The sequence below is a fragment of the Bos mutus genome, chromosome 25, assembly GCF_027580195.1.
Source record: "Bos mutus isolate GX-2022 chromosome 25, NWIPB_WYAK_1.1, whole genome shotgun sequence".
Classification (NCBI taxonomy): Eukaryota; Metazoa; Chordata; class Mammalia; order Artiodactyla; family Bovidae; genus Bos; species Bos mutus.
The window spans coordinates 7,741,280-7,765,395 of NC_091641.1; the positions used below are offsets into that span (position 1 = coordinate 7,741,280).

Consider the following 24,116-nt stretch of genomic DNA (forward strand, 5'->3'; position numbering starts at 1 on the left):
GCAGGTTCTTTACCACTAGAGCCACTGGGGAAGCCCACTAGACCACCAAGGAAGTCCCAGATCCCACATCTGAGTTGAGCTCAGGGCATACATAGGACCAGCCCAGCCTCAGACTCTGGTCCTGTCTCTGCCCTGCTCCCGACGGTACGACCCAGGCAGCCTACTGAGTTTCCATCCCTTCTTCCTCATCCCTTATTTTGGGTTTCCAACGGAGACTGCAGCCCCAATTCTTCATCTCCTATGGACCTCATACCCCAGCTGTGTCCTAGAGGACGGTCTGAGCCCCTAGACCTATATTCCAGTTGGAGCACTGACTGCACCCAGGTGCTGACCCCTGCCTGCCCCCGGCCATGGCCCTGGACTCTGGGTCTTCCTGAGCTCCGGAAGCTCTCACTGTTTTGCAACCTGGCTGGCTTCCCTGAGTGGCCCTGGCCCCCAGGCTCACCTCCATCGCCGTCCGTCTCCTCCTGAGGCCCCACGGAGCCTCCCTGGGCAGCACTTCAAGCTGTGGAGGCCCGCTCCCCACCCCCGCCCCTGCCCCGGCCTGTGTCTTGAACTCGTCTGCTCTCCGGTGCCTGTGGTCACTCAGATGGCCCTCCAGGACTACTGGGTGCACCCGGGCAGGTCTCTTCACTTTTTAAAAATAATAATTTTATTTATTTATGATTTGGCTGCACTGGGTCTTAGTTGTGGCACATGGGATCTAGTTCCCTGACCAGGGATTGAACCCCCTTCACTGGGAGCTTGGAGTTTTAGCCACTGGACCACCAGGGAAGTCCCAGGTCTCTTCACTTCTTTGAGGCTTTGCTGCCCAGTTGCCAAGCAGGAGTAACAGCACCTCTTCTCAGGGCTGGCCTGAGGATTACCTTGTCAAAGGCTTGGCACCAGCTCTGCCACTCATCAAGGGCACCGGTGGAGGAGCTGGCAGCCTCGCGATCGCTCTTTCTGACCAGACAGGAGGACCCAGACACACCCGTGGAAGTCAGGGCCATCCTGTTGCCAGCTGCAAGGGCGCCGGCCAGCAGAGCGAGGGTGAGACGCGGACGGGCTGACTCTGGGTCGTGGCCCAGCAGAGTGGAGGCATCCAGGAGACACCTGAGACGTGGGGGGTGTGCATGTCAGGGAGGTGGGCGGAAGATTTGAGATCAGAGCTTAGGGAACCAGCGGTGGGAGGGTGGGTGGACTGGGCAGCGCCCTGGCTGACAGGTCCAGACCCGCGCTGCCAGCTGGGCCAGCACCACCCTTATTCCAGGTGTTTATTTCTCTGTGGGCCTCCCTCCAGGTTTGGCGGGGCTGGGACCTGCCTTGGCTTTATGCCTGCTCCAGATCATGGTGTCCGAACATGGAACCTGCCCCAGGGAGTAGAGACTGGGAAGCTGGGCAGTGTTGGGGGAGATGGTTGTGGGTGGGTGCTCAAGGCCCTGCCCTGAGGGTGCTGCTCCTTTCAGAAACCATGGCAAAGCCTGGCTGAGCAATCAGAACAGGGTCTGTCTTGGCCACAGCCCCAGGCTCTAGGACCTTGTTGGTGGAGAAGACTGGAAGGTCTCTCAAGACCTTGAGCAGTTCAGACGGGGCTCCAAAGCCTCCATCTTCTTACTCCCTCCCCGAGGTCTTCCCAGACCCTACTTCATCAGGGAGACAGTGAGTGGGTAGGAGACGGTGGTGGGGAGGGCACAGACAAAGGAGAGGGCCAAGGCAGGCGTGGCCGCTCCTGGCAGGGACAGGCAAGGCAGGCCCTCCTGCGGCCACCGCTTCCCCCATCTGGTCTTTGCCTCTCCTACCAAAACCTAAGCCACACCTGCTCATCACTCTCTACGGGGCACTCTCGGACCTGAGGACCCAGGTCCCATGCTGCCTACACGGGCTGGGGGAATTGCCCCTCAGAAAGCCTCCTGTGGTGGCCACACTTCCCCTCCCGTCTACCTGGCCCAGCCCCTCTATGATGAAGTCCGGAGTCTGAGCTCCCAGGAAGCCCTCTCCCCCAGCCCTGCCCTATCTCCCCTCACCTGCCCCCTTGCCCAGGTGGTTCCTGAGTGCCCAAGCCTGGGTCAAGTGCCTCTCATAGTTTCCCCTGCTCCCCTGCAGGCTCTGGGCCTTTTAACTCTGGTGAACAATCACTGCTTCTCTCTTAATGAACAAGGGGCACAGGAGGCCAGGGCTGTGCCCAGTGACGGACGGCACTGCACCCACAGGACCCAGCCTGGGGCCTGGTGCCCAACGGGCCCTCAGCAAACGTCAAACCAGCACCAACCCCTCTTCCTTCACAAAAACACTAGGCTCTAAGGCAGTGGCTGGCGGTGGCTTCAAACTTTATTTGAGAAAAACAGAAGGTAAACGTATCAAAAGAACATAGAGGTTTGGCGGGTGAGGATGGTCAGTGATGGCTACTTGTGGGCTGGGCCGCTGGGCTAAGGGTCTTTACTTGTTTTCCGGCTGTTCGGACTTCCCGGCTTCGGGGCCGCCAAGCTGGGCACGCGCCTGGAAGGTGACGGGAATGGTGATCTCGGCCGACTGGGTGGCTGACTTGGGCAACGGGGCCTCCACGGTGAGCGTGCCCTCAGGGGACAGAGAGGAGGAGACCAGGGTGGGGTCCACACCGGGGGGCAGCCTGGACAGGGAAAGAGGGTAGACGAGAGTTACACACAAGGGCGTCCCCGCGCGCCCGCCCCCCGCCCCCCAGATCCGGAGCCAGGACTCACGTGTATTTGCGAGTGAAGCAACGGGAAATGTAGCCGTGCTCGTCCTGCCTTTCCTCGTGCTTGCCTGGGAGGAGGGGGAGGGGAAGTAGGTCAGAGGAGGCGGGAAAGGGCGGCCTCGCCGCTGGCTCGCAGCCAAACGCACCCCACCTGGTGGCCAGGACTCCGGGCTGGCAAGACTGACGGAGGGATCTGGGTGCCCGAGACTGTCCCGGGAACTCAGAAGCTTTTGGGAACTCAGAAGCTTTTGGAAAGTTCGGGTTCAGGGGCTTGGCGAGTGGGGGGTGGGGGTGGAAGCGCGGCTCGGAGCAGGCGCATACGCCCCCTCCGCGGACCCGGGCTGGGAGCAGGGACCGTGACGTGGGGGGGATGGAGGGCAGGGCGGGGAGGGCGACGCCCTCTTCATACCGACTGCGGGCCGGGGTGGGTGGGGCGCGGGGGGGGTCTGGTCCCTTGGGGGCCAGGTCCTCAGGTCCGAGGGCTGGGGTTGAGGCGGGGGGGGCGGTCTCCGCTGGAAGGGGGCGTTGCTTTCCTTAGTGGAGACTTTTTAGGGCTAAAAGATTCCTTAGGAACTCCCAGCAAACCCCAACTCCAGAGAATACAGACCAGGGGTTGGGCGAAGAGGCCGGGCCCCGCTCCGGGGGCTCCCCGCCCCCCACCGTCCGTCCTCGGCTAAGTTTTCACTTTCCAGCGTTCCCCTCTCCCCGCTCCCCGCCCACGTTTCAACCCGGGGCTCTTCCCCGGGACCCGCGAGAAGCGAGGGGCCGGGGTCCCTGGGGCGGAGGGCGGGGGTGCTCACCAGTGATCTCCACCACGCCGTCCTTGGTCTTGACCGTCAGCTCCTCGGGGGCGAAGTGGTTGACGTCCAGGGACACGCGCCAGCGGTCGGCGGTCTGCTGGATCTCGGAGACCCCACTGCTGAGCTGCCGGCTGAGCGCGCGGTTGTAGGCGGGACCCTCGATCGCTGCGGCGGGCAGCGCGCGCACGTAGCCCGGCCATCCGCTGTGGCTCAGCCACTGCGACCACTCCTCGGGCAGCCGGGGCAGCCCGAAGGCCTGGTCGAAGAGGCGGCTGTGGGCCGGATACCAGTCGCGGAAAGGGTCCCAGCTGGGGCCCCGCAGGAGCGAGAAGGGCACTCGGCGCTCGGCCATGCTGGCTGGTCTGGGTGCGTCCGGAGGAGGCTCGGAGAAGCGGGAGAAGTGGCGGGCGCCGGACCCCGCAGCGCTTTTATGGGTCTCCAGCCGGGTATTTTTAGCAGGCGGTGTTTCAGGTCTCTATTAATGGCAATGACGGGCCAGGGGGCAGCCCCTCCCCCTGCATTCCCCCCCACTGCATACCGGGGCGCGGGGCGGGGCGAGGAAGGCCCTGCCCACATCTGGAACCTTCTCTTGTTCGAGAAAACAAATGACTAGCGCCCCGGTGTCGGCGCACTGCCCACTGCCGGAAGCTCGGAGGCCTGGGTGCAAAGCGCTGGGCCGCGATCTGTAGACAGTCGGGGAAGACAAAGCCGAGGGAGAGGGAGGGAGAGGTCGGGCAGTGAGTCCCAGGCCGCACAACTAGGAGCTGGCAGAGCGAGCCAGGATTTGGACGGCAGAGTGTCTGTGAAATAATGCCTTAAGAAGCAGCGTGGTTAGGGCGGTCTCGGGAGGTAGACCGCCTGAGTTCACATACAGGTTCTGCCACTCACTCGATGAACTTGTGCAAATTGAGAGTCTTTTGCCTCAGTTTCCCCATCGGGAAAATGGGGATGATGATGGTGGTGATGATAATGCTTTCATCGCTGGGTTGGTTTGAAGATTCAGCCTCTTAATGCAAGTAAACATTTTAGTCCAGGGTACATGATAATGAATATATTGTTATTATTAGCCCCCTGAAGTTGAAGGAGGGGGCAGAAAGGACAGCATAAATGTGTCCCTGTTGCAGAGGCAATGGTGTGTGTAGGTTTGGCCGTTTGTCCCCTGACCCCCAGTGTTGTAGACTCATCACAAACCCTGAGGGCCAGTGCTGAGAAGGGGTCAGGAGGAAGGTTATGGTCAAGTCTCCCCATTATATCTAGTTTTCTGGAGGAGCCCTAGACAGGAGAACTTGAAATGCAGCAACCTTGAATCTAGTCAGGGCTTTGCTGTTTGTGTGATTTGGGCCAATGCTCCTTTCCCTGTTTGCAGTTTATTATCTCAGAGCCTGTTCTGTTGAATATTCCCACAGACAGGGAGAGGGGGCAGTTCCTTCAAACTTGCTTGGAGCCTGAAGCCCATCCCTCCTCTTGTCTGACTGCCTGTGAGATCCACGCCCCCACTACCCGCTCTGGGAAAAGATGCTGCTCCCAGCTTCCTGCCATAATCCTAACAATCTCTCTCTCTCTCTCTCTCCTGCCTTCCTTCTCCTGACATATGTCCTGTGTCCCTCCTTTTTCCATGAGGAAACAGGTTTGGAGATGAGGTAACTGGCCCATGGTCTCCCATAAGACACAGTGGAGTAAGGCTCTCGTCTCTAGTGCTCACGGCTCTTCCCCTGGTCGGGCTCCCACCTTGGGTTCCTCTTGTTTTCTCTTCTCCCGAGACCCACTCTGCTTGCTGCCCCCCACCAAGGGTCTCAGCTTCAGGAAGCCCCAGGCCTTGGCTCCCTGGCACTCCCAGCCCCACCCAACCCCAGCTCTTAAAGTCAGGGTGAGGTCAGGAGCCAGGGAGGGCCCTCATCCACTCCCTGCCTGCCCACCTCGGCCCAGACTGGAGCCTAGGTGCCCCACCCTCGCGGGAGCTGTCATGTATAATCACAGATGCTGTCAAGTTCAGCCTAGCCACACTCTGGGTGGGGGCTGCCTGCCTGGCCACCAGTACCTTGTAGACAGAGGCTCCTTTCACAGCTTCCTTCCATTTGCCTGAAACCAGGGTGGGGAGCTTCCATCCCTGTTGCCCCAGCCAGGGCAAGTTGTGCAACCCACAGCGCCTCCCCCAGCACTCGGCCCATGGCGGCAGGAGTGGCAGAAGACAGAACTTTCACATCTTACTTTTTTCCACATCGCGGGACTTGTAGGATCATAACTCCCCAACTAGGGGATTGAACCTGGGCCCTTGGCAGTGAAAGCGTGGAGTCCTAACCATTGGACCACCAGGGAAGTCCCCACGTCCATCTTCGGTTGGTCACTTCGTGAGGGACTCTGATCAGAGCTGCCAATCACAAGGGAGGGGACCTGGGTGGCTCTAGGTGGTGGTAAGAGGGGGTGAGCGAGGGAGAAACTGGGTTTTGGGGTCAGACTGGGTGGGGCATGAATCTGCTGCTGTTCACTGGCCTGCTGACCTTGCTGAGCCGGCATGTCCCCATCTGCAAGCCGCAGATAACACACCCATCTTTCAGGGCTGTGCTGAATCTATAACATGATAACTCCAGTGAAGAGCCTGGTGCTCAGAAGTGTTCATTGTTATAATAACAAAAGAGGAAAGAGGGCCTTTAATCTTGGATATTGAGACTTAGATTAATGAGAAATACCTGGGTGGATGCACTTTACAGCACATTCAAGAATCTTATCAGGGTCTTATTTTGGAGATGAGAAAACTGAGTCACAACAAGCCTAAGGTCACAAGGCTGGTGATGGGTGGAAGGATTGGAACCTGGGGCCTCCTGCCTCTCCGGCCTGGGAAGTCCATCCAGGGAGGGCTGTGGACTGTGGCGAGATGAGGGGTGCAGCCCAGGGTTACCTGTGGGACGGAGGGTGGGGCCGGCCTCTCTGGGTTCACTTCCAGCCCTGACCAAGCAGAGCACCCTTCTTCCAGGGGACTGAGCTGCCTGGGGTAGCTTTTTGGGGATTAAGGGGATAACTCCACCCCCAGGGATTTCCCAGATGCCAAGGGGTTGGGGGGCAGGTGGGCACTGCAGGGACTCCTTAATTAGAGGGCCCCTCCCTTCATTCCTAGCCTCTAAGTCTGGGGTAACCTGCAGCAGCCCAGAGACCAGCCTCCTGGCCCTGTGCCAGAGGCCTCGGCCACATTAGCCACTCCCTTGGCAGGCCTTTGCCAACTGCGGCTGTTCCAGCCCCTCCTTCCCTTGGCCCAGCCTCAGAGAAAGCTCGAGAGTGTTCAGGCAGCTACCGGAGCTCCCAGGAGAGGCCTGACAGCTGATGAATTGCCAGTCGCTGGGCCTGCTGGGAACTAAAAATGTGGGCAGCCGTAATTAGAATGGGGGTGGGAGGCACTGGGTCTCTCTGGAAGCATCTAGATACTTCTCCTGCAGGAGTTCATTTCCACAAACCCAGCTCCTAACTGAGCCTTTGGCTTCTGGCTGGCCTGGGGGGTCACCTCATCTCCACCATCTCTGAAGTGGGGGAGGGCGCCAAGGAGAGGCCACGGGGGAGGGCTGGGGTTCTAGCCTCTTCTTCCCTCCTTGCCATCCAGCAGGGGACGTCCATGTCTCTGATTGTGACCTTGGCCAGGGGCCGGTCTCTATGACTCATTTGCTTCATCTGTACAGTGAGACCATCGGACTGGATGTTCTCGAAGACTCCTTCCAGCGCTGGTGAATCAACAGATTCTCCTCCACTCTCTCCCTCCCTCCCCTGCCCCGTCCTGCAGCCCCTCCCCCCAGGGATGTGCGTATGGTGAGAGGAGACAGAGGGGGCCAGAGGATGCTGAGATTTGGAATCCCCAGCCGGGTGGTGGCCATTGGAGGTGGGAGCCCCGGTGGCTGGAGCACCCTCGTGGGCTGGGTGTCCTGAAAATCCTTTCCCAGGTGGAGGGGAGCTTGGCAAGGGAAGGGCAGGTGCCTGGTGATGAAGCTGGTTTGCTGAATATGCCCTCGGCTAAAGAGAGGCTGGGGAGGAGGCCAGGGGGCTTCCAAGAGCGTTTCAGAGAGGCAGGGGAGGGGGTAGTCAGCTGGAACCCCAAAATAGGGCATGTCCACTTGTGATCTGCTATCCTGGGTCTGGGGCTGTAGGAGACGGATTAAGTAAAAGGGGCGGATTTGCCAGGACACAGGAAAGCGTCGTCCAGCCTCCTGGCTGCTGTGTGTTTGGGAGGGAGTGGACGGAGGGGTCCCTGAGGCCCCGCATGCAGAGGAGAGGACTACTACGCCCCAAACGCCACATCTTCCGAAGGTTCCCCCACCCCTGCCCCCATCTCCCCTCCTTGCTACCCGATATGCAATTCAAGTTTCCTGTTTTCCTGCCTGCCTTCCAGTGTTTTTCCCTTTTCCCAAGGTCAGAGCAGAAGAGTGCAGGCTCAACCCTCTGGGGGAGGATGGCGGGGGAGCACGAGGGGGTGGAGTATCTCCCTGTCCTTTTCAGGGGAACAGGTGCCAAGTATCCAGCGAAGTGCTGAGGACAACAGCTTCGGGCTTTCAGGCTGACATGGACCCTCCCCCAGGGATCTCTCCTCTCAGTCCTGGCCAGTTTTGTATCCCTTCTGGCCGGGGACCAACCAGCAGTTTTTTCCCTTCTCTCTGTCGCCCTCTAGGGTCTTCCTGCCGCCACCTCACTGTTTGTCTCCACCGTCCTCATTTCTCAGTTCCCTCATTCACCCCTTTACTCATTCAACAAACATCGCAAGGGTGCCTGTTTGGGGGATGCAGAGATAAGAAGGCACGGCTTGGGCTCCAGAAGCTCACAGATTTAGGGTGAGCGAGACATGCCAACAAATAACTGAATCAACAGTTTGATGCCCTGGGACTTCCTTGGTGGCTCAGTGCTAAAGAATCTGCCTCCTGATGCGGGGGACTCGGGTTCGATTCCTGGCCGGGGAATTAAGATCCCACGTGGCTCAGGGCACCTAAGCCTGCAAGTTGAAACTACTCAGCACAGACAGTCTCTGGGCTCCGCAACACGAGAAGCCCCTAAGATGCAGTGAGAAGCCTTAGCACTGGGGCTGGTGAACCACAGGTGGGGAGAGAGCAGAAATGAGCCGGTCACGTTGCACAGTCCAAGGTCAATGGGCAACACCCCCAGCACTGAGTGGGACATCCCTTGAGTGATGAGGAGGCTGCACTGAGTTTCAGCAACCCCTGTCGTATCCACAGGTGTTTCTGGATCAGATCACCCTCCATCCAAAGGGCCTGGTCGCTCATGCCATTTTACAGATGAGGAAAATGTGCAGGTCAGAGATGGGGGCTCTAGCCAAGATGCAAGCTGGGAGCTGGGGGCTGGAGTACAGGGACCACCAGCAGAGGACGGACCTCACAAGGCCAAGAGGGCACGTGGTCTCCCAGCTAGTGGCTGGTGCAGCTGGGTGAGGGTGCGACCCCGTCTGCCCAGACCCCGCGTTCCCCCTGGGCTGTCACCTCCCCTCTGTGGTCAGCAGAATAGAGGCCCCCAAAGAAGTCCTATTGGAGAAGGAAATGGAAACCCACTCCAGTATTCTTGCCTGGAAAAGTCCATGGACAGAGGTGCCTTGTGGGCTACAGTCCATGGGGTCGCAAAGAGTTGGACATAACTGAGTGACTAAACAACAACAGTACCACAGCAAAGACCCAGTGCTGCCAAAAAAAAAAACAAAACTGCTTGATGCCCTAAAGGCAGGAACAGACCCAAGGCTGGAGGAAACCAGGGGGAGTGAGTGGCCACTGCAGCTGGCAGTCAGGAAGTCTCCTTGGAGGAGGAGGCAGCTGAGCTGGACCTAAACCGGGAGCTCCCAGGGAACCTGAGGACAGGGCATGTGGGGGGCCGAGGGACCCTCCAGGGATTCCAGGAAAGGGATGCGAGCTGAGGTTGGAGGGTGGCGGGAGGAGAGGATGGCAGTTTCAGGCGGGGCCATTTGGAAGGCCTTCTAAGCCCTATGCCCGGTGGACATGGTCCTCGGATCCTCGGGGCAGGGAGTTCTGCTTCATTAATCCCAGTACTGGGTCCTCAGAGCACATAGTAGGTGTTCAATAAGCATGTTGGGAGGAGTGAGGGAAGGGTCAGGTTGGCATTTTAGATATGGTGGGAGGGGCAGGCAGGGATGGAAGGGGCAGGCCAGCTAGTGAGGAGGTGGGCATGGGAGGAGGGGTCGTGGGAAGAGGCCAGGAGCCGGGGGCAGGGTAGAAAAGGGAGTGGTATTATCTGGTCACAGCCTGGCTGTGGGGTGTGGATGAGGAAGGTTGGGCAGGGAGGGAAGGGAAGGGGGAAGGCGGAGGGGCAGGGACAGCTGGGTGGGAGACAGGCTGGACTTGCATGCCCACCTTCGGTCTGTTTCGTGCCCCGCCCGCCCCCTCCAAAAAGTGGCATCTCTAGAGTAGGACCAAGTCTGCTCTCCCTGTAGCCCCAACCCCTGCCCAAAGCCCAGTTCTTGCTGGACCGGTGTAAAGGGTTAAGGAGATCACCAGTGCTTCTTTGAACAGCTTCCTCAGATCAGAAACAGAGCCAGTGGCCAAAGGCCTCCTCAGGTGCCCCTTCCAGCCTGAGGGAAAAGAAACTAGAGAGGGGTCATGTGTGGACACAGCCATAGGCTTCAGAGCATGGCACCCCCTCCCCAGTTCTGCAGCCAGTCCAGACCCAGGACATCTCCTGTGTGGGGCCCTAAAGGACTGAAGAGTGTCTGCGATACCAAGCTGCCTGCAGATGCGGGCGTGACGGCCTCCTTTCAGATTCCCAAAGAGCAGCTGATTCAAAGCAAGGTTAGAATCTGTCACTCTAAGAGGAGAAGGAAGATGAGCAGAATGTGTGTGTTTAGATCTACATAAAAGAATCTGCCTGCAATGAGGGAGACCTGGGTTCAATCCCCGGGTTGGGAAGATCCCCTGGAGAAGAGAATGGCAACCCACTCCAGTATTCTCGCCTGGAGAATTCCATGGACAGAGGAGCCTGATGGGCTACAGTCCATAGGGTGGCAGAGTCAGACATGACTGAGTGACTCACACACATAAGTAAAAGAAATAAATACAATGTGAGTAACTTAAAAACAACAGCAAAAAGCCACACCAAGCTCTCCCTTTTCAAGCTCTCCCCCAGCCGGGGCTGGACACACAGTTTTCTGTAAGTGGCCACCCATGGGTGACTTGCTGTATGGCAGGCAGGCCCTGTGCCGAGCACTTTCAGGACAATATCCCCCCTTTCGGCTTCCTCCCAGCCCCGCGTGGAGCCCGGATTCACAGCCAGTATTGTTCTGAGCTGTGTTCCAGCTGTTCTGAACACCCTACCTGTAAGGAAGGTCCTGCACGTGGACCCTGCTTCCCCATTCACTGCTGAAGTGAGGCCAGGTGTTGGGGGGTCGGGGAAACAGGGGTGTTCAAAGCCCACAGGGCGGGTCTTCCCTGATGGTAAAGTGGATGACACTCCGTGCTCCCAATGCTGGGGGCCCGAGTTCCATCCCTGGTCAGGGAACTTAGATCCCACATGCCACAACTAAAATCCGGAGCAGCCAAATAAATAAAAATAAATATTAAAAAAAAAAAAGCAAAGCCACAGGGCCTCCAGTCTGGGAGGAAGAAGGCCTTTTGGGGGCCCCGTTTTTCTCCCCACCGATCTGCAGACTCATGCATGGAAGCATGAGGTGGAGGTGCTGCACCCTGGTTCCTCGGTGCCCGCTCTTCTCCTGGGTCCCTCTCATTTCTCAGAGGGAAGGACCCCAGGACCCCCCTTTCCCTCCCTGCACGCCCCAGGTACTCAAATCCAGAGGCCTGGTCTCACCACCTGCCGTCCGGGCTCCAAGTGTTTATTATTTAGAGTCCGATTTCAATCCGCACCGCGGAGAAGGAAGGGGAAATTGGGGATGGGGGTGGGGGGAGGAAACCCGGATCAGACCCCAGACCCCTCCCCCCACTGGAGCCCAGGGCATCTGCCCTGTTGGGCCAAGGAAGACTTTGTGAGATCCCTGAGGGCCCCAGGAGGAGGGGGCTGGGAGCAGCAGGAGAGGGCTGGGGGCTCACTGCTTCCCCGTCCGTCTGTCCGTCCGTCCGTGCCCCAGGCCACCGCCCTCAGTCTAGAGTCTACCCTTTCTTCGAAGGGCTGTAGCACCCCACTCTGGGAGAGGAGGAACGAGTGCTCCCCCTGGCTCCCTGCTCGCGTGGGCATGCCCTGGAGTGCACATTATCCTATGCCCGTGCCATCTGGCCCAGGTCCCAGCCACTGGGCACGCCGGGACTCCGGAGCCTGCTCAGTCCTCCCACTGCGCTGCTTTCCCCCTGCAGGCTCCTCCTCCATCCCCCCCTTCTCTCTTCCACCTCCTGACCTGACCCCTTTCATCTCAGAGTCAGGGGCGGCTGGGGTCTGTAGGCCCCATCTCGGGTCACGCAGACAGCCTGACCTGTCTGGGCCTGGGGAAGCCCTGGCCCAGAAGAGCACAGGGCAACGGCTGGAGGGGAGAGCCTGGCCTGAAGAGGTGGGACCAAGGGTGAGCTAAGGCTCAGGGGCCCCACGGAGTCTGTGCACTCTTGAGCCAGGGAAGGGGTTTGTGGAGGCCGTGGGGCCAGCCTCTAGCCTGCAGCCAGGGTCCTTCTGCAGCCAGCTCAGAAGGAGGGGGTTCCCCAGCCTGGAGGGTGGTGCACCGAGGGTTAGGCCGTTCCTCCTTCTGTCTAACTTAGCTCCTGCCTGCTGTCCCACTGCGTGTCCACCCAGAGGTGGAGAGGAACTGAGGGCCCTAGGGAGTGGCAGGGGAGGCTCCCAGGTCTGGCACTTTTAAGAGGGTGTCCCTGGCTCCACTGGACTGAGGTCCTCAGCCTGGTGAGCTGGCATCAAGCAGGAAAGGGTGATGATCCCTGTGTTCGAAACGGCTCTTTGTTCCCTGGACTGCGTGGGTGAGCAGGAGGTGGGGTGGGGACCCTCCAGAAGCAGCAGAATCCAGCTCCTCTTTGTCTTCAGGGCACCCACCACCCTCAAGGTCTTCCCCAGTCCCGGGACCTCTTTGTAGCAGTGGGGTGCAGGCCCCACTGCCTCCCATGGCTCCTGGGGCCCTCGCCTTGCCCTGTGCCAGGGGGCATGAAGCTGGGTTCCCTGGGCTCAGAAGCCCCCACTCTCTGAGCTGCTCCGGCTGTGGTAGCTGGGAGTGGGGGTCTGGGAGGGACTTCGTGTGCGGCTGCGGGTCCGACTGCGGCTGCTGTAGCTTCCGTGGCTGTGGCCGGGGCTGGGGCTGTGGCTGGGGCTCCGGCTTGAGTAGTCGCTGCTCAGGCAGCTGGAGGAGGACGAGGGGCTGGGTCGGTAGTAGGGGATGGGACGCTTCCGGGCACTGCCGGGAGGGAAAAGCCGATTACAGGCCATTCGGGGCCCTGAGCTCTGCCAGTCCCGGGCCCTTACTCTGGCCCTGAGCCCATCCCCAGCAGTGGCCAGGGCTTGCCTGCTTCAGTTTCCTCTGATCTCGGCCTTGGAATTCTCCCCGCCTCCCCCTCCACCCCTGCCCCCACAGGATTAGACAGGCAGTGGTCCCTAGCCAATTTCATGTTGATCACTTTGTTTTTCCTGCAGGGAAGGGGGACCAAGTCTCTGCTTGATTGAAGCAGGTGCTCAATAAATATTTGTTGAATAAACGAAACTTTTAAATATAGTCAACTCACATCAGCCAAGCTAAGCAGCGGCTTCTGTGCCTGGGAGGGTTTATGAATATGGCTCAGTCCTGCTTCCTTGTTCCTCCAAAGAATTGAGGATTTTGGTTTTCAGGTCACTCAGAGGGAACAGGAGGAGGCCCCTGGCCACTGCTGCCCAGGCCCAAGGCCCTGGCCCAAGCCCCCCAGCCCCCCACACCTTACTCCACTACCTCCCCCTGGCCCGGAGTTAGTCTGAAGCCAGGAGACTGGGACCCAGAGGAAAGAAAATAGGGTTAAGGAGGCGACAGCGTCCCACTGCGTGGGGTTAATTCTGAGAAAGAAAACAGGTATAAGTTAGTTGCAGGGGAGGAGGAGGCAGCCGGGGAGTGGGCAGAAGTGGGTGCCAGGTGGAAGGCATGGAGGTCTAGCTGTCTTTGGGCACCCTGCTTATGTGGGTTATCTACTGGGGGGGATATCCCAAGCCTGGCAGGCTGGCCTCTAGCTCTGACAGGAGAACTGAAGCCCAGAGAGGCAGGCTTATCTCCTAAGGCTGCCCAGCAAGGCTAGAGCAGAGGCAGCTCAGCATTTTGCCTGTGGCCCTTTATCCCATGTCAGGGACCTGGGGCTGCAGAGTGATTTTCACAAATGCAGACCATCCTCTCACCTGGAGACCCAGGCCCAGAGCCCCAGTCCTGACAGACTGTGTGGGCACAGTGGGAGGGACTGGCTCCTCTCCCAACTGCCCCAGAGACCAGACTGCTGTTGCCCCCTCCTCCAAATTCCCCCCCCCCGGGGGTGAGGCGGGCTGAGAAGTGAGCAGAAAGGGTTAGTGAGAAAAGGAGAGGCAAACAGACAGCTGAACAGAGCCAGTCAGCTCACATGGGTATCTCCCCTGCGGCCTGTGGAGAGGGGGTCCACCCGGCCCCCAGGCTGGCCACAGGCCACTCAGCAGGCTGGACCTTAAGATGAAGGAGAAAAGGAGAGAGACATCATTGCCAGGAGGTAAATGAGGGGCGGGAAGGAGGAGGGAGGGGCTCCAACAGGGATGGCTGGAATCTTCCAGAGCCGAACTCCTTGCCTGCTGCTGTCCCCAGACCGAGTACCGGCCCCTCCCCTCCAGGCCTCCCGGACGCTTCCCGGCCGGAGGCCTCCCTCCTCCCGAGCCTGCCCCAGTCTTCGGGTCCCACCCCCCATTTTCCCTTCCCCAACCCCCACCTCCTCTCCTCCGGCGCCCCCTCGTCCCTGCACCAGGTTCAGGTGGGGGACCCCCGCTGCCCGGCCCCTGACTACCTGGTGATGCGCCGCGGCTCCATGAAGCTGGGCGAGTCCCGGCGCCGCTTGCGGATGGGCGAGTAGCTGCGGGAGCGGCGCCGGGCGCGGGCGGCCTCGGCCTCGTTGTGCCTCGCGCGGCTCTCCCCGTCCTTGTCCCTGCGGGGCCCGGCCCGGGGTGAGCGACGCGGCCCGGCCGCCCCCGGCCGGTGCCGCCGCCGCCGCCGCCACCCCTGGACCTGGACTTACCGACCCAGGGTTTTCTTGGGCGACGGCGAGCGGCTGGGGCTGCGGGCCCTCTTCTCCGCCGAGCGCGAGCGGGATTTGGAGGGCGAGCGGCTGGAGCTCCAGGAGCGCGGGTGCTGGCCTGGGCTGCGCGACGAGCTCCTCCCCTCGGGCCCGCCGTGCCTGCCCGGGGACGGCGAGGTGCTGGCGGGCCGGGTGCGCGGGGCCCGCTCCTTGGCCCTGGAGGAGGGGGCACGGCGACAGGAGGGGGACGCTCAGCTGGCAGAGAGTGGGCCCTGAGCAGGGGAGGGGGAGCCCCGGGTGACAGGAAAGGGAGTGAGGGGGGCCCCCTCGAGGGGAAAGGTCTTGGGAGGGGAAGGGGTTCTATGGGGTTGGCGAGGAGACGGGGGTTAGGGGGTTGGGGGAGGGGCAGGGAGTGGGTTCCGGGAGGAGGGAGCGGGGCTCTGGAGCGGGGAGAGGAAATCAGTGAGGAAGAGGCCTTTCCGTGCCGTCGAGGGAGAGTGATCTTGGGGTTGGAGGGGCAAGTAAGGAAGGAGGGTTTGCTAGCGTGGGAAGAGGGCCTGGATCTTAGCGGGGAGATGGGGGAAGAGGTCTGCTTGGGGGAGGAGGAGGGAGGGGCACTCAGTGCGTGGGGAGGGAGGACCACCAGGGAAGGGGGAGGGCTCCGTGGGGGGAGGGTGTTCCGTCGGGGAGGGCAGTGCTCCGTCGGAGGAGGGTGATCTGCGGGGTGGGGGGAACTCGGTGCGTGGAGAATGACGGGGGCGAGGGCCTGGTGGGGAAAGGGGGCTGGCGGAGGTAAGTGCTCAATGCGGGGAAGGGAGCCCCGGGCGGGTCCCTGGGGCCGAGCCAGCTCACCGTTTCCCGTGCCCGCCGTGGCCTCGCTCGGAGCCGGGCTCGGGCCCGGGGCCGGGGGCGCCGCCGCCCGAGTCGCTGCTGGAGCGGGCCCTACTGAGCGAGCGCGACGAGCCCCGGGGCGGCGCTGGCCGGGCGCGCCGGCGGCCCCTGCGGCGGGGCGCGGACGCCGAGGACCGCGATCGCCGCCTCCGCCGCCGCCGCCGTCGCCGCCTGGCCGCCCCGCCCGCCGCGCGGCCTCCTCTGCCCCGCGACGACGGCGCCGAGCGCGGGCTCGGGCTCTCCTTCCCCCGCGCGGGCGGCGTGGCTGCGCCGGCCTCCGCCTGGTCGCGGGCCCTGGGCGAGGGCGAGCTGGGCTTCTGACGGGGAGAGAGGCAGAGAGGGCACGGAGCGGGGTGGAGAGGGGACGGGGCGGGGGCGACAGGGGCGGGCAGAGACGGGGCACAGACGGAGAGTCCAGAGGGGGGCAGACAGAGCCGAGCAGAGAGGAGAGACAGGGGAGAGGTTAGCGCAGCAGAGAGAAAGAAGAGGACAGACGGAGAGAGAGGGCAGATCCAGAGGAGGAACCAGAGGGCGAAGGGGGACAGAGAGGGCGGGTGGGGTGGGGGGAGAGAAGGAGAGGGAGCTTTCACCGGGCCCGGGCCGGGGGCCTGCCAGTCCCGGAGCATCGCACACACGGTTCCCCGCGCCTGCCCTGCCTCTGCCTCTCCTGAGTGTCCACCTTCTGGCCTCAACAGTGCAGCTCATGCAAGGTTCTCGGCATGCAAACACAAGAGGGACGGAGCGGTGGGGGCGGGGGGGTGCTGACAGGGAGGGGCATCCAGTACGGGCACGGGGGATGGGGGGGGGCTGGCATTGCCCCCGCCCCTCGACGGGATGGAGGATCCCGGCAGAGAGATGAGAGAGGGCGGGCACCGGGGAGGCCGGGCCAGGGCCAGCCCACCAGGCCAGGCCGCCCAGCGCGTGGGAGTGGGGGGGGGGGGTGGAGGGGGGGGCACACGGCACACAGATGGGGTGGGGGCGGGGCGGGACAACTGAACTCAAAACTGAACCGAAGAAAGGGAGGAAAAACAGAAATAAAAAAAAATCCACAAATGTCATTAGATACCAAAAATCAAAAACAATGTCTGAACTCCTGGGGAACTGACATTTTTCTGTTAACATTTTTTTTTTCTTTGTTTTCCGACCCTGCAGAGATCTGTGGAGCTGTCAGTAGCACCCGACTGTCTGTTTCTCTCTTTTTTTTCCTTTCTTTTTCTTTTTTTTTTTAAGTTCTGATTTTTTAAGTCCCTCTTGGTTAACGTCCACTTACCAATAAAGTGGCACTTCCTCCTTTAGTAGGTAAGATGTGTAAGAGAAGGGAAAAGTGTGGTAGCGTAAGTTCATCATTAGATTCACAAAAATGCAAGAGAGATAGAGAGAGAGAGAGAAACGCAACCACCCCATTCTAGGCCGGGAGGAGGCCATGCCGCCTCTGGAGGAAGGATCGGCAGCGCCCGGCTCCTTGGGCCTGTGCCCAGGGGTCACCTCTGGAGCGACCGCTGGATAGAGATGTGGAATGTTTTTCCGAAAGTGGACTCAGGACACAAGGATCAGGCTACAGAAAACCGGAAAGCGCCCTGGCTGGGAACCAGAGCTCTGAGAGCCTGCCACTACCGACCTCACTGAGTGACCCTGGCCGAGTTGCTTGCCCGTTCTGGGCCTCAGTTTCCCATCCATGAAATGACAGGACCAGACTTTGCTTCTGGCTGTCCCTTCCAGAGCAAATGTTCCAGGATTCCCTGACTCCCCTTTCCATCCCCCTCCCTCCACAGAACTGACCCTTCCTCCTGTCCTTGGGCTTCTGGCCAGTAACAGTTGATTGTACTTGTCTGTGAGTCTGTCTGTCCCTCATTCCTCCCCATCCCTCAGTCACCAGCACCAACTTGACTATGAGTACCTTCAGGGCCAATTTGGTGTAGGAGTCAGCTTTGTAACCTCAGTTTTTTTTTTTTTTTTTTTGCTGTACCACACTGAGCAGCATGTGGGATCTTAATTTCACAACCAGGGATTGAACCCACACCCCCTGCATTGGAAGTGCAGGATCTTAACTACTTAACCAGGGAAGTCCCCTGTAACCTCAGTTTTTATCACAGAACTTGGCATCTAATACGGCCTCGATACAAGTTACTGAGGTAGGAAGTCAGGCCCTTACATGGGCCAGGGCCCAGCCAGGGAGTCCTGGGAAAGGGGCAGGCTCTGGGCCAAGCTCCTTTGGCAGCCTCTTTGGAGGGAAAAGCAAAACCACCTGCCACGTCTCAGGGCACCTTGCTGCCAGGGACCAGAAGGAGTGTGGCTTCCTTGGTATGGCCCTGGGTACTTCCAGATGGAGGTCGTGTGGGGGATTGGGGGTGTCAAGACCTCTCTGTGCAAGCATGAACCCATCAACCAAGAAGTCAGCCCCACTCGGGGCAGGGCGTAGCTAGCTCGTGATTGGTGGGTGCAGCAGTCAGTGAACACCAGCCATAGTGGGGACAGCAGCTGTTCAAAGCCAAATGGGCCATGAAGCCTGGGAGAGCTTCTGTTTAGAGCAGAGGCAGGCATAGGCAGGCAGAGTGGATATCACTGGGGACTGGGGTGCCCCTTGAGTACCCTGACCTTCCTGATCACCAGCTCACCTCTACTGGGAGACATGGAGACTGGAGTGTTCAGCCATGGCCCCTCTGAAATGGCAGTCCATTCTCAGTAGACATCACCAAGAGACCTTCATCTCTTCTAACATAGACCCCCTCCACCCCAGTGCCCAAGCTCCCAGAACTAGGTTCTGTTATCCAGCATCCTTTTCCTTCCAGAGGAGGCAAATGAGAAAGACGTCTCCAGGATCCTAACCACTAAGGTCCAGGCCCCTGGACCACACCCCAGCATGGATCTGGATGCCTTCCGCTTAGCATGTCTTGAAGTCCAAGCTCTTCTCCACTTCCCTCTCACCTCCTTCAAGGCAAATGGCTGCCAGAGCCCAAGATGATACTAACCGGCAAGGTGGAACACCTTGGGATTAGCTCTGCTTTGAGTTCGCTACGAAACCTTAAGGAAGTGGTCAACTCTGAGAACCTCAGTTTCTCTGTTGGTATCGTGGGGGATAAGTGGATCTTTGCTTGGTAGGCCTGTACAGGGGTTGAGAGGTTCTCTTCAGAGGTCAAATGACTCATGGTCCCTTTACAGATGAATAGGGTCAGAGCAGGGCAGGAAAGCCTGGGGTCCCATGAGGTATCACCCAAGTCCCCAGATGGAAGAGGATAGGAGGAAGGCTGTGCTGGACAGGGTAGCAGATAGCACCTCCCTGGGGAGACTTCTAGAGCCCGTCTCACCCTGATCCATCCATGCCTCCAGAAGCCGGGGAGAAAGAATCACCCTGATCCTGCCAGAGGGTAAGCCTCATCTCCAGTTGGGCTCTTATTCTTCCCAGAAGTCTAGGGACATCCAAGTCCAGACACCATGGAACTTCATAGCTGGGCAGAACTGGTGGCCAAGGACCTCCAAACATCTCCAGGAGCCTGCTCTTAGGGACTCTTGTCCCTTCCTGCCTCTTTCCCCTTCACTTTCTTTCCCACAGCATGGCTGCTGCTGCTGCTGCTGCTGCTGCTGAGTCGCTTCAGTCGTGTCCAACTCTGTGTGACCCCATAGACGGCAGCCCACCAGGCTCGCCGTCCCTGGGATTCTCCAGGCAACAGCATGGCTAATTCCTATCAGTCCTCTACCCTAGCTCAAGGCCGCTCCCTCCAGGAAGCCTCTCTTGATCCTCACCCTGAGTTGGGTGCTCTCTTCTATGATCCCACAGATCCTTGTTCCTTCCCTTGGTGTGGACTGAGCCAGGCTGTGCCAGGGCTGGGGGTACCATGACCAGCAGGAACTAGCTCCTTATCCATGGTTCATCTCTTCCCTCGCATCGTTCTGAGTGACCTTTGTCAGTCCTCCGGCCTGGCAGGTGGGGGCTGTGAACCCAGGTCTGCCTGCCTCTCCCTGGCATGGACACCCAGATGGGGCCCGGCATGGAGGAGGGTCAGCAGGTGCTGGCCTAGTGTGTGCATGCAGGAATGAAGGACCTCACCTGCCTCTGAGCCTTGCTCTCAGGAGCCTCTCTGCTCCTTGGTACCAATTGCTACCTGCCATCTTTTGCTTATTATGTAAGACATTTTGGGGGGGAAAGACAAGAATAGTAAGGGAGAGGGCGCTCATCTGATCCTGGTATCCTTTAGGACAAGAACAAGTGAGCATCTGAAACCATTACCCCCTCTAACTCAGCATCTGAAAATCCCATTTCAGGAACCCTGGTCACATCGGATACTCCTTGAAAGTGAGGCCTCCACTCTCCCATGAGGCTGGGACAGAGTCTCCTCCAGCAGACCAACAGTGCTTTCTCCCTCCCTGAGCAGTTTCCTTCTCTGCCCTCCAGCACCACCCAGGAATGAGGGATGCTCTGGTGGGTGACCTCCCCAGGACCTACCTCTGGGGCCAACATGGGGGTGGGAAGGAGAGGATGAATAGGCAGCCTTTCTCCTGTCAAAAGCTCAGGATGGAGCCCTGCTGAGGCCTCCCAAGGGCTGTGATATCAAACTTCTGCAGCGGCTCCCAGGTGGGACAGGAGACAGTGTCAAGGGCAAGTATGGGGAGGTGAGGTCCCTGAGGACCGACTCCTGATCCTCCGCGTGCCTGGATGAGCACTGAGCTGGGAGTCCCAGGTCCGCGGATCGAGGCCTAGTTCTGCCTCAGCATCTTGGGGGGACCCTGGCCCTTGCTAACTGTCCCTTCTGGATCATCTGCACTGGGGCACCGCATTTAGCTCAAATTTGGAAGAATGGAAGGACGCTGGGGGATTGAGGGAGTCCCGGTCTGGTTGGGTTATGGTCCAGGCAGTGGGCAGGTGAGCTGAGAGTCATCCTCTCCATCTCTCAGACTGCCCCACAGAGACTGCCGAGCAGGCATCCTACTGTGTACTTCCGGCACCTGTTCCTGGCCAGCTGGTGTTGCCCCTGCAGTTCAACTACCATTTAATGCCTGGAAGATACAGCAGTGAGGCAGTTCAGCCCTGATGCCAGCTACCACCCCAGAGTCTGTGGCTCCCTGCTAGCTCCACCTGCCGCCAGGGCAGGACCAAAGGGGTCCAGCAGGCCCTGGAGGGTGGGACAGAACTGTTTCCTTAGACCTGACCTCAGCCAGAGCTTCTTCCAGGATCTGGAGGCCAACAGGCCCAGCACAGACCCCCTCCAACACTGCTCATTGCCCAGGGTGGCCCCGGGGATGGGCAGGGCTGAAGGGTCAGGGGCTTAACAGCTACTCCAGAAAACAGAAATCAAGTTGGCTCGACCGAAGCATACAATTCAGGAAGGGAACACAAACTCAGAATGCTAAACCACACAGAAATGCATTCGGACAACAAAATGAGAGAGAGAGAGGGCCACGAAGGAGGGGCTGGGGGCGGGATGGAGAAGAAGAAGGGGAAGGTGGGAAAGGAGGGTAGAATGAACCAGAAAAGCTGTGGGGGTGGGGGGTGTGGAAAGTCAAGAAAACTAAAGGACAAACCAGGAAACACAGCTTTGCAGCTCATTTGGAGAAAATGCAAGTTACAAATGAGTAGTCACTAAAAGAAAGAAAATGGAAGGGGCAGAAAAACCAACCAGAGATTGAGAGATTGAGAGAGAAAGAAAACCACATTCAAACCAAGCAGAGTGGCGGGGCTTATCTGGAGATGGGAGCGGCGCACAGCGGAGCCGGAATACCTACCTTCTCAGTGGTCAGGGACGGGAATGCAATAATAAAAGAGAAAAGAAGGTCTCCGCATTGGGAATGCAGAATCCGGGAAGACAGTGACGCTAAGCTGTGCTCCCCCTCTGAATCGGCAAGGGGGGCAGCCTTGCGGCTTTCGGTCTAGTCCCAGGGATGGGAGTGAGATCCTGCCCAGCCATTTCTGTTTGCTTTTTTTTTTTTTTTAACCCACGCGCTCCAAGAGTCAACCTTTCCTTAACTCTAAACAACAGAAAACCTCCCGAGGGCATGCAGGAAGCAGCTGATGGGAACAGAACCACAGCACGGGTGAAGGAGGGGCTGGCAGCATATGGGGAGAGAGGCCCAAGTCAGGGGGAGAGGTGGTGAGGAAGAGAAAGAGGGACACACATAGAGACAGACAGACCAAGAGACACAGAGAAACAAGGGCAGAAGGAAACACAGACAGAGGGGGGGAAGACAGAGGGGAAGGTGGACCCAGACAGAAGAGAAAAGCTGTTTAAACAAGGCCGATCAGAGTGGACTGATGGGGTGAAAGGGATCATGCATTTAAAAGGGAAGGCAACCACGGACTCAATTTGGAGGACTGGCTCAGCCTCAACTCCCCTTTACCCCTGGCTTCAGTATCATTTTAGCAAAATTCATCCCTTCTGTCTTCATCCTGGAAGAAATGCCAAGATGTCCCTTCCTATCCTGACTGCCGCCCTACAGCTGTGGTCACTGCTCTTTCCTGTGGGGGTAGGGTGGGAGGGGGAGGCTGAGATGAGGCAGGTTGGGGAGATCCATGGGCACGTTTTCTTGGAGTCACTCTAGGCCACCCATTAGATGATGAGACTTGAGCCCGAGGCACAGGCCAGAGAGAGGCTGGGGGCCTTGCTCCCAAAGTCCTCTGCCATCCTCACCAAACAGCGAGGCTTCCTTTAACACTAGGGGCAGGTACAGCCCAGGCAGGTGGCCCTACTGCCTAAGGCTGCAAAACCTGCAGCCTGTGTGCTGGGGAGGGCAGAGCTAGCAAGCATGTTCTTGGGGGTGGAGGGAGGCAGGCGAGATGGGGTGGAAGGACTTGTCCCGTGAAGTCATCTTCCTCGTCTGTCCCACATAGCGTGCTTTGAGTCACTCCTTTCCCTTTCTGTGCCTGTTTATTTCCCCACATGTATGGAAACTGTGGGGGCGCAGGGCTCTGTGGGTCTCTGAGGCACCAATCGTGTAGAACTGGGCTGTGTAATGTTGGGCCCACCCACAGCTGGTTTTGGTGCGGGCAGGCTCCCGTGCTGGGGGGCTGAGAGAGCTGGAAGCCGGCCTTGACACCTGGTGGGATCCCCAGGGAGGGAAGCAAGAGCTGAGACACCCAGCAGCCACCTCCCACGTCCTCCTCCCCTTGCTCAGGGCTCCTGGAGTGGGTTTTCTATTGACAACCCTCCCACATCTTGGCTGTGCCTGGGAGTCTTGAGGTTAGAAGGCTGCGGTCTCCTTTTGGATCAACCTCTAAAAAGCGGTATGACCTTGAGCTGGTCACTTGACCTCTCTGAGTCGCAGGGAACAATAAACAGCAGAACCCAGAAATCCACCTCTGCCCTGGAATGGGATGACTAAGAGATGTGTTGGGAGCTTAGCACTCAGTCTAGCCCAGGATGGACTTTTTCTTTTGCCTGAAAGTATCTGGCTTTGCAACCCTCACCTGAATTAAACTCTATCGTGTGTCTTCAGGTCCCTGCTCCAGGGCCTCCTAAGGATCTGAGACCTGGAAGGAATGGCACTGAGAAAGTTCAGGGCTCTGGGAAGCAATGGATGATGACCTCTTGCCTTCCCTGTGTTTCTCAGCTTCTCGCCAAGGTTCGTTATAGACTGAGACATGGATGCGCCATCTTTTGTTAATTTAAAAGCTGAAGCAGTCCCAGCTTATGCCCTGAGGTGGAGGGGAGGGCTGGCTGGTGCCCAAGGTTTGGCAGGAGCTGTTGGTACAGGAGTCTTTTTTTTTTTTTTTTTAAGAGTTATCTTCCCTTTTAAATCCTGATTACAAAGGAAAAAAATATAGATATGTATATGACTAATGTTCACTTGAGATTCAAAAACCACCTCTGCATTAGAAGGAGCAATCCCCACAGAAACACACAGAAAAGCAAAATTCTAGAACAACATAGAAGATAGAGAAAAAAAAAAAACCCGAGAGATGCTTTGCATTTCTGTACGTCACAAAATGAAAAAAAAGAAAGGAAATACGAAGAAAAACAAAATAACAGGAAAAATTACATAAACTTCCCCACCCTCTCCCCTTGCCGGCTAAACAAGAAATGGAATCACAGTATTACCACGTTTCAAATGGGAGGCTAAAAAAAAAACAAACAAAAACATAGACGGGGTTAAAAAACGGTGAGCTTTTTCTTTTCCCATTTGCTTCTCTCTCTCTTTTTCTTTTTTTTTTTAAAGGTAGCATCCAAGAATACCACCCCACCCTCTGGTACTTTTTCCCAAAGACATTTTTGGTTACTGGCCAAAGTCTGTGACCCCAGAGCCCACCTCACCTCCCTGGAATGAGAACTCATGTCATTTCACTCCTCTGAAAGGATCTGCAGGCAAGAGGGGATGAGGTTCGGGGGAGAGCCTGGGATGTTCCGAAGTCCCAGACCTCCTAGGACGCAAGGGGTAGAGGGGATCTGGGGGGCATGCTTGGCGGGAAGAGTAACAAAGTGTTGTCTTCTAGAAAACTCCCAGGGCAGTGCCAACTCCTGTGTTTGATAGGGAGACAGGACTGGGGTGCTGCAGAGGCTTCCTCCCCACGGCCGGAAGCTAGGCGGCCTTCCGTGATTGCCCTCTCCTGGGGTTTTACTTAATTGGCCATTAAGTCTGCGCAGGCCCTGGGTGCTTTCTGGCTGT

The 24,116-nt window shown here is 58.6% G+C and overlaps 2 protein-coding genes and 1 long non-coding RNA gene across 4 annotated transcripts in view; 1 reads left to right on the forward strand and 2 right to left on the reverse strand.

The window, feature by feature from the left end:
• Window positions 1-2,292: 2,292 nt before the first annotated feature.
• On the reverse strand, window positions 2,293-3,972 carry HSPB1 (heat shock protein family B (small) member 1). The gene is made up of 3 exons (XM_070362405.1): window positions 3,496-3,972; window positions 2,700-2,763; window positions 2,293-2,608 (listed from the first exon to the last, which is right to left on the reverse strand). Exons 1-3 carry the CDS (start codon window positions 3,845-3,847, stop codon window positions 2,419-2,421), a joined length of 606 nt encoding a protein of 201 aa, XP_070218506.1. The 5' UTR covers window positions 3,848-3,972; the 3' UTR covers window positions 2,293-2,418.
• Window positions 3,973-12,461: 8,489 nt separating this feature from the next.
• The window catches only part of SRRM3 (serine/arginine repetitive matrix 3), a 30,277-nt gene continuing 18,622 nt past the window's right edge, over window positions 12,462-24,116 (reverse strand). The window contains exons 11-14 of the mRNA XM_070362515.1: window positions 15,486-15,841; window positions 14,634-14,849; window positions 14,406-14,543; window positions 12,462-12,820 (exon numbers count right to left, since the gene is read on the reverse strand). Coding sequence (XP_070218616.1) covers window positions 12,595-12,820; window positions 14,406-14,543; window positions 14,634-14,849; window positions 15,486-15,841 — 936 coding nt within the window. The 3' untranslated portion in view covers window positions 12,462-12,594. The remainder of the gene's footprint in view (window positions 12,821-14,405; window positions 14,544-14,633; window positions 14,850-15,485; window positions 15,842-24,116) is intronic.
• On the forward strand, window positions 16,588-23,806 carry LOC138985549 (uncharacterized). Of its 2 annotated transcripts, XR_011462588.1 has the most exons (4): window positions 16,588-18,889; window positions 19,785-19,941; window positions 22,950-23,075; window positions 23,670-23,806. It is a non-coding gene; the product is annotated as an uncharacterized lncRNA (long non-coding RNA). The 2 variants fall into 2 exon arrangements; XR_011462587.1 differs by having other exon boundaries at window positions 16,588-19,941.